Raw genomic sequence first — 17,222 nt, forward strand, 5'->3', positions numbered from 1 at the left:
ATTACTCCCCTGAATTTTTAGAATCTTCCCTAGCAGGGTTACCGACACGAAGAGTTGGAACCGTTATACAGCGCACTCTATGATACCACGAGAATAAACAATGTTTCTATACTCTGTGCTTCTATATCGCTTATACGAGTATCTTCAAGTTTCTTTCATCTTTTTTGTTCTATTATAATGTCGTTATGTTATTATTATTTTTACATATTATGACTGTAATGACGAATAATATTTTATTCTGTCATCGCTTCATAAATAATGAAAAAACTGAATATTCTTTGTAATACCGAAAAAATATCTTTAATTAAAGGTATGATATAATAACATTTTACATCATATACAATAAGAATGAATCTAACATATCGTTCATTACTTTTTGATACTCTGTACGTAGTACGTATACCTTATTGAGAAAAAAAGAATTCTGCACAACGAAAATGTAGTATAAAAGTATAAAATTTTTAATGCCTAGGATTTCTCAGATGTCGACGTATCCACCAGTAGTGATTTACCTTTGCATATATATGTAATATCTCTCACAAAAAATATTGTCTGATACTGTATACACACAATGGCTGGGCATGATTCAAAAGATCTCGTGCAGAATCGTAATGAAGGGCAATTAGAGATTTCACCACATAAAAAAAGAGGAGAAAGTCGAAAAATCTTTTAGTATGTAAATAGATACGTACTTACACGGTGTATACATTTCCTGCGACGGACAAGACTTCGCTCTTAAGGCAGGTGGTGCTATAGGATATAAAAAGCACTCCCAATGCGTACTGCCGTTTTAGTTCCTTCAAAAACCCTCCAGAATGTTAGTCAGTGTCGCAGATATTCTTGCTTTTTACTTGGTAAAATTGTACTCTTTTTTTCACACTCTTTTAATTTGGCAAAACTTTATGTAACTTTAATATCATTCACGTCTTGAGGAAGATTATCAGATCAGATCGTTTATATACAACAAAATCAATACTGAAACGATAAAATAGAAACTGATATTTAATTAACTTAAAAACAGTTACAAACGTAATATACACACCAAGTTCGGAATAAGTGAATCAATTGCCTACTAATATTTTATTTACTTTTTACATTAAATAGATTTATATTTTATGTTTGTTCCTAAAACGCGCCTGACAAAATGTAATTTTTAAACGATAACATTAAAGTTGCGACAAATATTAACTTTCATCGGTTTAATTCGTTATTCAAATTCGAACACGGTGACGGTACTATTTCGAAAAATGTAGAGACGTGAAAAGTGGCATGATAATAATTGAATGAAAACTAAAAACTGTCCAATTCAGGTAACGCTTGCTTGTTCAACCAGTGGTGCATTGACAACAGAAGTATCTCGGGATATCCAACCAGTAACAAATTTACAGCCACCAGCCTTTAGTTATCTTCCAAGTACGAACGTTGTGTTCCCAAAACTTCCTCAACATGTTGTTTTCGCTAAACAAGCTTCGGACAATGGTTTAGAAGATGTCGGGGCTCCAGGTAGAGGTTTTACCGAAAGACAAATACAGGCTGGCTATTCATACCTGAAACCTCTCTTGGTAGATCTCAAGTTACCATTCAAAGATCGGACGATGAAATCAATCAATGATAAGCAAAGGTAAGAATACACTTTTGAAGTGTACAATTGAAAAGTATATCTAATGTTCTACCGTTATAATAAACTGCTATTCCTTTCGTTAGACTCGTCCGCGATTATTTGCAGTATTGAAATTGTCGGAGAAACGTTCTCGTTTATATAATATTCGATCGTGGTTCATTTAGTTTTCGTTTGGTCATTTCTTTACTAGGTAATTACAAGGAAAAGATAGATAAAATGATAATTAAAATGATAATTTGTAGAAATGAAACAGATATTTAAAATACATGTGGATACTTACGCAGGAGGTCGAACAAACGTTTGTAGAATGAATAATTTGTATTTGGTGATTATTATTAAGGAAAAAGTACAGTTGAAAGTGGATTCTATCACGAATAGAACCTGCCACTGTTAAATTAGGACCATAAGCCGCGCCACGAGTGTAACTCGATATTAGAACGCAAGGGGTTGATATTATCATAAATCACTGGTGATAATCGAGATACGCCCTATGTCGACCCTCGATAACGCGTCGAATATTTGCATTTTAAGATCAACGAACGAAGAGGGAAGTTCTGGAACAAAAGCAATAACGAGGGCAGGTAAATCATCGAGGTCGAGCAACAGGACAAGGCTGCTGGCCGAGGTCGAATATCATCCGCACGTTCCACGGCGATCGTCGTATCAAGTTGTAGAAAAACTCGATGAGTACTTAACGGACGATTCGGATCATGCAGGATTGCCCTATCGTGGGAAGGCTCAGACAACGAATCCCCATCGTAATTCGCAAGACATAACGACGGCCATCAAAACCCTCGATCACTTCCTGAGCGGGGTTCTGAACGATGATAGTTACAACAGCGAGCTACATCCACCGCCCAATCCTGTTTTAGCCCTTGTCCTGTCTCGATACGGGCGATACGTGTCCGGAGCACGAAACCCTCGCGTGTACGCGTACATGGCCGTAAACAATATACACAACAACAAACCTTTTGGTAGTTATAAGTTGGAACGCGAAGAGTTGCCCACCTACGATCGAAGATAATGCAGTAAAGATTTTCCTCTCGCTTAGGAAAGATTCTTACCTGTTGGACCCTTAGATTATCCCGTAGACGTCTTATTCTTAGTACTTGTGCGACATAGGAACGCGCGAGAATTGTTCGAAGCCGGAAAAGAAATACGAAGAAGAGATAGTGGGATGTGAAGAATGAACGCGGGAAAGATGAAAAATGTTGATAAGTATCGAAATATTATCAGAATCAAAAATTTTTTATCGAGAATCTTTCGTCTGAAAATCTGAGTAGAAACTATCTAATAAATAATTTTGATTTATTCGTTAGCTTCATATTCGGCATTGGAAATAACTTTCGCTGAGCAGCGGAGTCCGGTAATGTACATATAAACGGCAGTGAAGTTAATTAATAGTTTACACGTCGTTAACGGCACGTTTAATCGCAAATACCGCGCATTATCCAACTCGGTATAATTTTCAATTCATAGATTCAATTTTACTTGAATTAATCTGCTTTCATTCACTGATACCGCTTAAACCACAGACACCAAGTTGAACTAAATCGAAGTCGCGAAGTTTGCCCTTCGTTGATATCACGCTGATTAATTATCCAAACGACACTTCGGATACCGGTATTAAAGAAAACTTTAGAGCACTTCCTTCATAGCTCATTCTAAATTTAATCAATATCATGCGGATTTACCCTTGAATCTAGCGGCAATCGGGCTTGGCGCGAAGTTAATTGGAGTAGTTCGAGAAGCCGCTCGAGAAACCCCGATTAAGCACTAAACTACTCTCATTACACCTTCCTGTCTCTCCGGAAACCTCTCTAGATACTACTAACTTGATTTCATTGATGAAAGCCATGTACCAGTCTAGACCACTATTGCTCTTGTTCGGAATACGTCCATCAGATAGGTACATGCTAATAAACCTTTTTGGTCTCGTGCACCCCATGTTACTTCGAGTAAGAACTTGTCGTTCGATCGACAAGAATTTCACGACGATCATTACACGAGAAGATCGGAGGAAACATGATACAAGAGAGGAAATATATCATTTGAAAAGTAAAATTTTAATAGAAAATCTGTATGTTTCCAAATATTAACACAGCTTATTACATCTCATATAATTTTCACCTGATTAAAATGTCTAAAACTGACATACTCGTATTAATGTTCAGCGGAATACGTATTTAAATAAGATTTACCGAACGAAATGTTTCTTTAAAGTAAATAATTATTAAATCGGATATTCGATTAAATTCTATTAACATCGCAATTTAAAATTTAATCAATCGAAACCCTATTTGGATTTCTCCATAACGTCAAGCGTACTTTTACGTATATAGGATTTGCACTCGTAAACGAGTCGCAGATTTATTATAAAATTATAATAACTCTAATAACGAGAGATTTACACATCTATAAAATTATTACGTGTCATATATAGTTTAATGAATCATTTTCCGCGAAAAAGATATTTTACTAAGCACATCGATCTCTATTGCACTCTGATCACGGTTCTCGCGAGTACATACACATCGAGGAATTTGAATAGGGGTGCGTATAAATAAATACATCATAAACATCGCAGTTACGGACATTTTCAGAGGTCGTTTAATTTTCCTATCTTCGGTATACTTGTTGCGGGATCATAAAACGAACGACGAGGGCTTAAGTGGTGCTTGATTGCCGTCCGTCCGCTAGGAAACCAGATTGTCTGAAAATTGTATTTTCAGGATGGCAGTTTCCATTAGCTTCTTCGAGCTTTACCAAAGGAGATCGGTTGGCAGTAATAGCTTTACTAATAGAGCATCCAGGTACTTGGAGACTCTTACAATTAGTCGATATGTTCGAGCCAATACGTTCTCCTTTTTGATTCTTCCAAGTTCGCGCTTTTAAACAAATTGCTTATTCATATTTTTAATATCGAGCGAAATATACGTATAGAGCATCGCACGTAAATATTTACTCATTCCTCTTGCTTTATGTAAAAACGTGACAAATTTTTCGGGCGAAATTGGTTTCTTTTATGACAGGTGTTCCGCGATCACACCGACAATGTTCGCCAACATGTTCGGAATTTTATCCCAAGGAAAAGATGTTATGTAGGGTAATTCTAACAACTGGTTCAGACTATATCTATGCTCCGAGTGAAGTTAACGTATTGGTTGTCGGAACTAGCTTTCACTTTTCACTTCCTAAACTTCTCAGAAACTTCTTTCCGTTTAAAGAATTGAACTTAAAGAAAAAGAAACTCTAGAACCATCTGACACAATTGAAGAATATTCTTGATGTGTAATATTCAAGAATGGAAGAAATTAGACAAGGTCATGAAAGTATTGGAATATTTGTAGACACCTTATATACATATATTATGTATATTGCACGAAACATTTTGAAATTTCAGTGGCATTCGGCCATCATCATTATTATTATATCGGAAAATTTTCAAACAAACCTAAAAATGTACGTGGAAGCTACGAGATGTTTAGTGCAAGCACAGATTTTGTACAGATCACAAAACTATTTAAATACTTTCGCGAATCATCTAGTTAATTATACAGTAGACATATTATTGTTACCTTATCTTATCCTTTTTATTTCATCTTCGCATTCTTCACATTTTCAATCTTTTTATTCCCTCTCTTCGCTATTTTCCCTTTACAATTTCAAAGGGAAGCGTTTGTATAGAACGAGTAGACTCGATGAACTTTCTCGTATCGCATATTGCGTATTGTACAAGAGTTGTCGGAGATTTCAAAAGAAATATTACACCGATGCTAAAGAAAAACGTGGATTTACGGGCTCGGCGGAAAAGTCGGAATTTACGTTTGCGTAGGATAACAAGAGAAAAACAGGTAATCTTTTGCGTTTTGGCAAATATCGTACACGGTTCAAATTTTCTTTCGTTCTTTCCCTTTTCCCCTGTTCTTTTCCTTTATTCGCAAGAACAACTACATCAGAATGTAGGACAAACGAAATGGCTTGTTCGTCATTATTTCCAGTCGTGATGCGCGAATTTCTTTGCATTTCTTTCCGTTCTGGTAATCTTTGGAATTTTTTCGAGACCCTTCAAAGGTTGGCAAGCACGGCTGAAACTGCGGGGTGCTCGGTCTAACATGAACCGCAGTTCAGTCGAACCGCAATAAAAAGCAGCGAGCTTGTAGGAATAAAATATGAGAAATACGTTGAGATCTTTTCTCCGTGACGGGGTAGGAAGAAAACGAGATGAAGGCGCAAGATGGAGGCTCGGAAAAAGAGGAGACCGCATTAACGCGATGTTTTGCAGCGAAACGCGAGATGGCAAAGAACGATATTATTAAACGCTATCTTCTTTCGTGTTTCATGCTACTACGCTATCGATACATTTTTTTACTTGTTTTTATTTTCTTTTCTTTGGCAACCTTTCGATTTAATTTTAAAAATTGCGTTACTACTGCCAAAGGCTTCCATTCCAGTAGTTTATTCCTTAAGCATTATCTTTGGGTATAAGTTTCACGAAAAAGCTAATTGAAAAATATCGTAATATTAGTTGCAAGACATAAAATATTATTTAGAGCGGAATCTTCAAATTTTTGTAGATCAGATACTGTATCTAAGATATATAATAACAATTCTTTTTCTAAAATATAGGACCACTGTGGATAAGTTGAATGAATTGCACGGGATTAATACATTTTTCCTGTAGATTAAATTTTGACTGAAAGATTTCGGAGAAACGTCGTGGGATAAATATCTATGTCATTCGAGAACTATTTGCTTTCAAAATTCCCTGCAGATAAAATAAGTGCAAAAAATTACTACGCACTACAGAGTCCTTTCATCTGACAAACGTCGAAGGAAACCCATTTGGGAATAAGAATGACCCCGAATCCACAAACCTTTTTCTGCTACCAAGGTCCTGTCAATATTTCCATTTTCTACACTTTCTCCGTGTAATTTTAAACGGACATTGGTCAGAATTTGTTCAAACGGGTCACATTTTCTAAAAAAAAGTAAACAGATGAAAATTTGACATGAATCAAACATCTAGCTTTCTCTACCAAACATTGAGTATACAATTATAGATAGAATATTTTTGACATTATTGAAATGATTTATTACTTCTCACTCATGTATGGAGTACTCTGCACTTCTTCTATATTAATTAAACTGATTTAGTAATTACGATGCATATCTATACAAATTAATTCGAATCCTGATATAAACTTAAAAAGTGTAAAAGTATTTATTGTAATATTTGATTATGTCCAGCTAAGTATATATATATAGTCCTAGGTTTTGATGGTGGAAATCGGTAGATGGAAAATGGTAGAAACACACGTTGCAATTAGTTGCTTTGCTTTAAACTAGTTGGTCTATGTCTATTTCTATGTCTACAGTTAAATGTTAAATGATTCGTTCGAAAACAGGTTTTACGTCTTAGGTACTGGATTATCCTGTATCGTAGGCGTCGCGCATTCTAGTATCCTGCAACTACGCTCATAAACATACTACTGATTGAACGGAAGTCGCGATATCGTGACGTTTTGAAGATTTATGAGCATTTGTACAAAGTGAATCTACTTAATGTCATATTGTTCATCACTGAAACTGAATATGTTGATACGTTAGTATCTACTTAAACAACTTGACTAAAACCTTAATGCGTGCTTTCAAGCAAATCTGTAAACTTTGGTAAATTTGTAAATCATATCATTTTATTGTTCAATATTATATGTAATATTGTGTAATAATATCTATTCCTTCAGTTTAGGAAAGTTTAAACACGAGTACCGTTTAGCGTAAACGATCGTAATATGTATTATAATATTATCTATTGACCAGAATTTCATATTAATTGACATAATTAACCAATGTTGATTTGCAAACAAACACCGTTAGTAAACATAGTCGATACAGTAATCGACGTAAGTAGTAATAGCGTAACAACATGATTTATGTAATATAATAATACTATTATATCGTTATATGAATAAATAATCAATTTTGCGAATGCAATATGACGCAATTTCTTGATCCCCGATATGTCACGTTATATTTCGTAAACAATATAGAGAAACAATTTAAACGGATAACGAAGAAATATAGATCGATATTAATCCACTGTAAAATACAATAAATACCAAGTACTTTCTTTAGTACTTCCGCTTTTTGTCATGAAAAGAAATGTCCTCAAATATTCCAGACACTTGACGCGATTCATGAATGAATAGTTTCAATCAATGTACAGGCACCTGAGCCGATATCATTTGGTGGGAAAAATAGTATCCATTGAAATTTTGATTGGTTAACATCGATACTCTTTGATTCACGAAGCTCAGGGGAGCGAGCGTCGATTTGTTTTTGGTGTCGCGCGTTTTGTTTTCCCGGGCTTGTCCATTAACTTCCATATCAACGCAGAACACGATTATCCGCATCCGGTGATCTGTCTCTATCCGGCGATCCATGTCAGCTTCAAAATGTCAGTAAACGCATTCGCGCAGAGAAAAGATATTGTTTCATCTGCAAAAAAAAAAAATATTATTCAAAATATTTTGTTGGATCACTAACAACAGGAACGTGAATGGACGTGTTAAACTCTTCACGTTTTTGACGGACCATGACGATGTATGGAAAATTCCTAAACATAAAATAGTTATGAGGTATACGTGTCTATGTAGTACAAAAATATCGCAAGCGAATTAACGAAAAATTGCTAAAAACAATGAAAGATTATCGCGTAATATTTTCTAAATTCTACATAACGCGCATTTTTGTACAGCACGAAGCTATATTATTTCTCGTATTTGAGCTTAAATTTCACATATAAGGAAATGAGACCGATTTACATATGACGTATGACGATGGCACTTTCGGTATTCTATGGTTGGAAATCGTGAAGCAGTTGGCAATGGAGAATGAAAAGCATCTCGAGATCGCACACGTGACGCGTTCGAGTAGCCACTCATTTCTAGCCGAGTTCCTTCTCTTCGTTGTATGATTCTAGCTCAATTACAAGCGAGTAAAAGGTGGTACGGTGAAAGCAGCTGGGGTGGTGCGGTTGCGGTGAAGAGGCACCGGTTTCTTCCGTGGTTGGTGCAATTCGAGAGAAAGACGAGAATGGAGGGAAGAGAGCGAGAAAGACCTGGAAGGAAGTGCACGCACCCATGCCACCGTAATTGCCACGGTGTTTATAATTGTTGCACACTCCTTTGCTCTTTGTACGAATGCCTCTTCAACCTTCTGACTCGTAACCCTCCCGGTTGCGGGCCACTCCGCCGTGCACTCTTCAGAAACGTCGTGACGCGGGGCGAGACGAGAAATTAGTCTGCGTTTTCACGGAGCCGACTTAATAGAGAAAGAGAGACCGAGTGGAAGAAAGTGGCCCCGGCATTGTTCTCGCGTGAAATCGGGCTACGATTCTTAAGATGTCTCGCGGTCCAAGGAGCTGCATGCCGTCGTAAACGAGTTTCTACGAGGCTCGCGATGAAAATTGTCGTCGACAATCGTACGCTGGTCACTTATCGCGTTCTCACGAAATCCGCGAAACAAATGCCCTCGTTAATTCTTTTCTGTTTGAAATCCTAATTCGCGCTTGTTTCTCGAGTATCGTCAAATTACTTCGGTTTAATCTTTTTCAGATCCTTAATAGATTTCTCATTGGGTTAATAGATTAAATTTTTATTACAGCCATAAATTTGAGCGACGTTGTTTTTCACGCTTATCTAGCTACAACGAACGGAAGCTTACACTCGAGAAATTGATGTAATTTCAATTACGATGCGTGTGTTATTAATGCAATTACTTCGTCGCATCGTTATTCGAATTTCACGAGTTAATTTCGATAAGAGCGTTGGAATTCTAGACTCAAAGGTGCATAAACTGGGATATAATCGTTTTGCGTGCCAACACGTAAGCACGATGTTCTTATCAATCGAATGCGAGGAGACGACATCGATCGATTGTGATGTTATGGCTTTGTAGGGAAGGCGCTGGAACGCTGCAAGGCAAACGTCGTCGCTAATTTATTCGTGGAAGCACCAAGAGCGCCGACACCCTCTCCAAATTTCCTCTTCCGACGTACGCGATTCGATCATGTCGGCCTACGTTATTTTGCCGTCGGAACACAGCACAGGAACCACTTATATTTGTGTTTATTACGTCGAGATGTGACGTCATTTCCTGAGGGAAGGAGGACGGAATAACCTCATCACCGTATCCCACAGACTCGGCGGCAGTGATTCCCCCTTTGAATGGAGCCAAGTGGTTCGTGCCTCTCTCTTTCCCTCTCGGCCTTCAGCTGCTTCCTTGCCTTACAGTCCGTATTCTTTCGTTCTTTTCACTTTCTTCTCTAGTCTCTTACTTTTCACGCCTTTATGCAAAAATGTCGCTGGAATTTGTCGCATTTTGCCCTATTGCCTGAAAGAATTCTTAATTCAATTTTAAAAAGGTAATTTCCAGAAATTACCTATTTCGTGATTCTTATCCTAGTATGTGCGATAGAACTTTGCATTGAAATGAAAGATATTTCAGAAATAAATTATCGTCATTAGATGTATTATGTTTCCACGAGATAGTAATTTACTAATGTGATATTTATTCCCTATATGCGTTATTTTCACAACGAAAATCAGATGCTTGGTCCACAGTTTTTATTGTCCAACTGCGGAACGCTTCAAACATTTAATTTAACCAGAGGCGTTCAATTCAATCTTTCTCTGCTACGAAATTAAACAACGCCTGTTTCGTTGAAATTGATCAACTAACTACCATATTGGAAAAAATTGTTCTACTTCGACTAGTACGTATTTTTCTCCTAGGCTGATACAAACAATTTAATTTTATTCGTGTGAAAATGTTCAAATAAAATATCTTTCCAGCTCCAATACCTAGTCGCATAATCAATCGAAGTATAATAAGAAGGTAATCATCGGTAGAATCTTACAATTTTCGTATTGCAATTGACTTAAATTCGAGACTAACAATCGATTCGTTTAGGATTCGACGGTCTGTTATTGCCGGATGGAAGGTAAAATGAAATAATCATAATATTCGTGGATGAATAGCCGTAACATAGGTGTACACAGACAGTTAACTTGATATTCGTCTGACAGGTCAGTCCTTCCCTTTAACCAACTATACCAACCTAGCTATTTGGCTAGCGGACCTCTACCCTCGGCGATAGCGCTATTTAGCGTCCCAGTGGCGCAAGTGCAAAGTGTCGTGCCATTACAGGGTGGCAGACGCGGCGCTCCATTAAGCAACGTAGGTTTCGCGTGGCCGTATAGAGACGTGTGCCGTAGTAGCATGGCCGTGAAACGAATAGAAGGATACCTACCAAGGGAGTATGGGTCGAAGCGTGCAGGAATAGCTGCATTTCGGGCGAAACACGCCTTTAATTAAACCGAAAGGGGGACGTGTATTGTCATTTTCAAGCCAGACTACGACGTATCCAGTGCGTGGTACTTGGCTGGCCAGTTTACCGGAGACTCTCCTACGGTAGTACGTGCACTCTCGCGAAAATTTGCGCCATTTCGTTTCATTCGCGAAACTCTGGCCGACAGGGACGAGGCAAAACCCATCTAACGAGATCTTCCGCTCGAATTCTCGAGAGGGAACCGAACAGTTCCTTCTCTCTCTTTTACTACGCTACATATCTATCTGTCTCCTCGTTTCTGTATCCTTTTTTATGTAATCGATGGCATTTGATCGAACCGCTCATAGCCGCCAACGTTTTTTCGTTTTATCTTCTCGAAATTCCTTTCATCTACGAAAATTCGATATACCTTTGTACGTTGATACACACGGAAAAGATTATTTCATAATGTTTCGCATTTATTTATACATTATTTAAACTGCATCGTTTTAAATTATAAATAACTAGAAATATGTTTTATCGAGAGGTAGGTAACGAATTTGATTTAAATTTATAAATGCGGTGTTGCTCTTGTACCTTTTATTTTTAATGTCTTTAATTAGCATGTTTAAGTAGGGCACGGAATGCTTAACTCGCAACAAAATTTTCGTAAATATTATCGAACAGCATAAAATTTTACGATTAACTCAAATGTATAGTCTATGATTCGTACAACGTTATAGAGAATTTAAAAAATATAATAAAAGTTTGTATTTATTCGAACGTCGATACTCGGTGCTATTCGCTTTATTTCATAATTTCGAAAGCAAACAACTGCACATTCACAATGGAAAGTTATCGAATAGTGCATTGTAAAATTATACAGATCGTATGCAGAAAATTTGATTTTGCAGGAAAGGTCTTCCACTGCTTTTGCCGGCATTTTAATGGCAGCATCGGCATTGTTCGTCACTTTTAGAGGGGGATTCCCCGCGCGTACATACATATGTATAATCTTGGATGCGTGATGAAGACGTATACTTACAAAAGCAGGACTTCCTGGCCGAAATGCAGAACACAATTGAAAGTGATTGCGAGAAACGAATGAAACGATGATCTTGACTGCTTCATTAGAGTTCTATACAAAGCCTATTGATCTTTTTCTCGGTATTAAATACAATAATTTTGGTCCAACAATTTCTATTTTAGAATTTCCGCTTGATTGTGAAATGAATCGGAGAGCGAAATTTGTTTGCAAGAAATTGGTTAGCTTTTTTTCAATTTATCGTTATTAAAAAGATGACCTTACGATGCAGAGGTAAAGGGGGAAAATTAGAGAATTCATTTAATCCTTCAGTTATAATAAGATATACATCGTATGTATGTATGTAAGGGATAAAATAAATAAAAGAGTTACAAATATTTCCCAAGGAAAATGTCGGGAATTAGCATTTATTCTATTCCCGTAAATTTTAAACCTTTTAACACTTTCGAAAGTTGTAATATCGTACAATTGGATTAACGTTCGTTAAAAACTGTAATAAGTATAGTGCCGGAGCGAAAATGTGTGGAATGGGAAGCAGAGCTTTGGCGATATAACAGTACATACTTGCGAGGTAAAGTTACATTAGGGTGGTACATGTGAAATGTCGTTTTCCCAAACTTTGTAGTTAGCGCGCAGATAACATGCCATACATTTTGTCCAATATTTAATCGTTAGAAACGATATTAGAGAGGAAGAAAAATGAAGAAATGGAGGAATTCTATCGCAAAAGGTATTTATATTAATAAAATTGTTGTAACTTTATTATCGAAGTTTACCGAATTATCGGGTTATTAATGTAACTTTTTTGAAGTTGAGTTTAAAAGCTGTTAAAAACGTAAAAGCATTTATTATTTGCTCCAACTTCAATTTTGGTTGTGTGTTACGTATTTTGTACTTTGTGGAAGGGTAGATATTGAATTGAAATTTCCTGCCGGTAAAAATTTTATTCCCACGAATGACGCATTGTTGAAGAATTATGCGAAACTCGTTCGGCTTTACTAAAGTCTTCCCGTGGTGAATCCGATACTTTTTTCTTCTTTTTTCCTTTTGACAGTCGACTGTCGTCATTAGGACTTTACAAGCTCGACGCGAACTCTCCGAAGGGATACGTGCCGGGAATCGCGACTTTATACGAGCTTCGAGAAGAAAGCTTCTACGATTCTAAAGCGACCGTTATACATTTTGCGGGGCGGAAAGGTTTCGTGACCTCTTATTCATTGGGAAATCGACGTAGCGTGGCTTGAAAATAAACCTAACCCGAAAAACTTGTAAATCCGTCTTTGCTTGTCGTAAATGTTAATCAATACCCTCTGCTGTTACTACAAATAGCATTTCGACGATCTAGATATTTCAGTCGAGGGTGTGCATCACCTTGTCCGTTTCAAACGAACTCCTTTTTTCAAATTTTACATGTAAAATGTTGTTCTATTCAAACTCGTGTCTTTCTATTAATTCGATCAAATGAATAAATAATGATAGATCATTTCAGATGGCGACTCATATTGAGCCATCTTGTATAAAGTAAATCTTGAAATATCATGATACTTTCTAATACTATTTTTAATCGTGAACGTACAAGATAATAAGATCGTCGAGTATCTCTCGAATGGTAGTTATTGGAAGTCGTGTGTGTCTATAATTACCATAATCGTTACTTTTAACTGATAAAATTGTAGTATTGCGGATGCTCCAATATCCTCGACATTCTTTCAACCTTGAATTTAGCGTTCAGGGCCACAAGCTTGATAGGGATTACAGTTTAACTGTACACTGAATTATATCGACTGTAACGAGTTCGTCGGCGAAAAAGGAAAAGAAGAACAGTTTTACAATGGCCAATCACGGTGCTCACGATTTAATTATGCTAATGCAACGTTAGGCGTCCGGACAGAGCTTGCTCGGGTTTGCAGTACCGCTGGATCGACGTAATTGTCGCTGACTTCTTAATAGCCCGAGCAATTATCCCAACGAAGTACTGGGACTTGAGGGGAAGTTAATTCAGGTCGACGTTGGAATACAATTTCGTCGTGTCACGGTAACGATTCGACCGTGGTGCTCCTACATATTCGCCGACCTGAAATTCTTTTTCGCCTGGCCAACGGAATAGTGCCGCCGTTTAAACGAGTAAAAATCTTCCGTTATACGGTTGATATTCTCGCTTCGAAACTAAGAATTTCCTCGTTGGTAATTTCCGTCTGCGAGGCCGCGTCGACGTTCTCATTGACGCGTGGGTTGCCTGAAACACCGTCAACCGCATGATGCATCGCAGTCTCATGTGGAAATTCAATTCCTGAATACGCCGCGGCAAGGTTAAGTATATCCCGTCCTGGCTACTGCTGAAACACGGATGCCTGCTTCAACCCTCTTCACTATGAATTAGTTTTTCTGTCTTTTATCCCTTAGACGGTTTACAACACGTATCGTTGTGTTTAACACGAGTTTCATTAGCCGAACTAAACTGTTCTTTGTCATTATGTAAGCTTGGATAAAAGTTCGAAATATATTTAAAAAACAGTTTACAAATCTAATCGATATCTCAAATGAAAATTTTCTATAAACCTGCTCTTGAATACGTCTTTTTTTTATAACGATATGCACTTTATTCATTTGATCAAAACGTAAACAGTTTCAAATCCGAGAACAGGAATATTTCGAGGTTGTAGAAAACGACAACTTCTCGTGTAAATATTGTGTTACTACTACTGCTATTACTATTACCGTACAAGTTTAATATTTGATGTGTATTTAAAGGTAAGTCAATATTTTATTACCGCAAAAAGATATTACCACTTCTATAAATGGAACCATACTCATGATACGAATATTTGTGTATCAAACAAATATGTACATCGTGATACTGGTTCGTGTGCGTTGCCTGCATCTTAGATTATAATTTAACGGTATTTCATAAAGGATTCTCGGCAAACCATTACATAAACAGTTATTACTATCGTTTATAATTCCCTGATATAAAATAAATTTTCTTTCCTCTGATCACATCGTAAGTTCTTATTTTCGCTTTTCCTTTATCCAACTAATTGGATCGTGTACTACTCGCATCGCCCAGCTTCAGTGATTTATGCTTTATCGCGAAAGATGAAACCACCCGTACTTCCAATCTTCTGGCGTAATGTTCTGCCGACACATTTATGCCTTCCGCGTAGGAGGGTCAAATACATACTTACTTACACGCGTCAGAAACCGAACATTCTTCAACCTCGGAAATTTTGCTAAAATATTCGAGGAACATCCTCCTTTAATAGGCAATGAAATAAAAATTCAAGCTATTATTACGTAAAGTAATTAATAAAAATAAATGAAACGCCGCATAAACATATTATTAATAAAAAAAATCGTAACAACAATATGAAATATGATGGAAACGATAAGAGATTTACTGTTTAATACAGTCGAATCGCAGGTAGGTAGGTAGGTAGATAGATGTGTTTCCTTTTGATTTATCCAATTACATGTAATGAAGTAAATTAAACAACAGATTGATATATCGAATAAAATTAAATAGTATCGTATGTACGTGGATATCTCTATCGATACAAGAACTTAAAGCTAATAAATTTATTCCTCCTTTCCCATACTTTTTTCTATATTATTATTGTAAATATTATTTGTTTATTTTATTATGTATTCCGATTAAAATCTTTCTTCTGTTCCATATTTTTATTAGAATCTTTTAACAAATCTTTCGGATAACTCTTATTTTGTATTTATTTTCACATTATTTATAATTCCAAACTTCAATAACAAAGTTTACATGAAAACCTGTAGAGTATTCTGTATAAAGTTTATTGTAGAAAGCCATCATCCATTTCGACGTAACGAATCTGTGTTAGTAAAGTCATTTCCATTCATTTTAATACAAACGCATGTTTTTTAAGTACTCGATTCTGTTTGCATACCATCTACATAGGAATATTCAAATCTTCCAAATGATTTTAGCATACAAATTCTTCTTTCGTATTATATTAAGTCTCGATTTCCACGGTTCAGAGATGCTTTTCCTTTCGATGATACGAAATCACGGACGAGTGAACAGAGCCGAGCAACGATAATCTTTCCGAGTACAGCATCGATTTCATAATTGCATAAACGCTTTATCACGCGAAGAAATTCCATTCTTTATGTTGTCGCATACACAGAATGCCGAGTACTGGGTATTGAATAACGTACGCACCATTACCTAAGGGACTTGTAATTCGATGCGACCAGTAAACGTCGTCACCCTTTCCCCCTTTGCTTTCTGGTTGTAGCACGACGGGACAACATACGTGATCCCACGCGTAACCATAGGTTTCATTGATCGTGTACACTGTTCGTTCGACCATGTATATTGCACCGTTGACGAACGCTCTTGCTTCACTTTATGCACTGTCTTCCATACGATAATGCGACATTGGCTTCCACCACTCTTGACTTTGGGAACGCGCACCTACTTGCCGGTACACGTGCCTCGTCTAGTCTCATGTACACGCACTTTGGATTTGTAATCCCTCCAGTAATGAACAACGTAGATTGAACATTGCGAGGGTGCAGCTCACCGTGGTACCACGTGATTAGATTTCCAAATGCATCGAATTTTCCTATTCAAATCAACCAACTCCTCGTCCCACCTACTTATGACTTTTAGGCATTAAAATTCTAAATATGAGGAAGACGCATTTTATATCTTTTATTCTTTCTGAATATCTTCGTGAAATGATATTATGGGCATGAGATAATACACAATAGCAAATGACATATATCATATTATAATATGCATCTACCTAGATTCGTTGCAAATTAGCCTATCAATTTAATATTCGGCTATTGCAACTCATGGCCAACGCGACAAATATTAACATCGTATCTCATGATGCTTTATTCAGTGACGATCGTATCACTTTAGCTGTTATGGCATACATTTACGCTAATAATTTAGATATCAAAGTCGCAATAATGGTACATTATGCTAAGCATTTGTATTGTCATAGCTCAATTTCATTCGTTCCACAGCAGCCCCTGTTCCTCGATTTTTAATCTCTTTTAATCTTTGCCACTTGTACGTCCTTGTTACCGAAAGTATTTTCAGGTAGAAAAGTAGATCAGGTTCGAAAGCTTCATAGAACCTATGAACGGGGGGCTCTTTAACGTCTCTTGGTGCACGTACACGTACACATATAATGGGCTTAAACCAATTCCGGCTCGCTCGTACAAAGTACTCGCAC

The 17,222-nt window shown here is 36.9% G+C and overlaps 1 protein-coding gene and 1 long non-coding RNA gene across 4 annotated transcripts in view; one reads left to right on the forward strand and one right to left on the reverse strand.

Annotated features, from left to right (window-relative positions):
* LOC100645539 overlaps nucleotides 1-4,544 on the forward strand; it is a 39,421-nt gene extending 34,877 nt beyond the window's left edge. Inside the window, exons 1-4 of one of the 2 annotated variants that reach the window (XM_012316649.3) lie at nucleotides 77-310; nucleotides 473-854; nucleotides 1,311-1,621; nucleotides 2,153-4,544. In XM_012316649.3, the coding sequence (XP_012172039.1) occupies nucleotides 816-854; nucleotides 1,311-1,621; nucleotides 2,153-2,645 (843 nt within the window). In that variant the 5' untranslated portion in view covers nucleotides 77-310; nucleotides 473-815 and the 3' untranslated portion in view covers nucleotides 2,646-4,544. Of the gene's footprint in view, nucleotides 1-76; nucleotides 311-472; nucleotides 855-1,310; nucleotides 1,622-2,152 lie in introns of those variants that run through there. The other variant, XM_048412827.1, reaches the window with a different exon arrangement.
* A 3,431-nt stretch (nucleotides 4,545-7,975) lies between these two features.
* On the reverse strand, nucleotides 7,976-17,222 carry LOC125386446. Of its 2 annotated transcripts, none has more exons than XR_007226591.1 (2): nucleotides 16,199-17,222; nucleotides 7,976-8,122 (listed from the first exon to the last, which is right to left on the reverse strand). It is a non-coding gene; the product is annotated as an uncharacterized LOC125386446 (long non-coding RNA). The 2 variants fall into 2 exon arrangements; XR_007226590.1 differs by having other exon boundaries at nucleotides 16,193-17,222.

This window comes from Bombus terrestris, chromosome 15, assembly GCF_910591885.1.
Source record: "Bombus terrestris chromosome 15, iyBomTerr1.2, whole genome shotgun sequence".
NCBI lineage: Eukaryota > Metazoa > Arthropoda > Insecta > Hymenoptera > Apidae > Bombus > Bombus terrestris.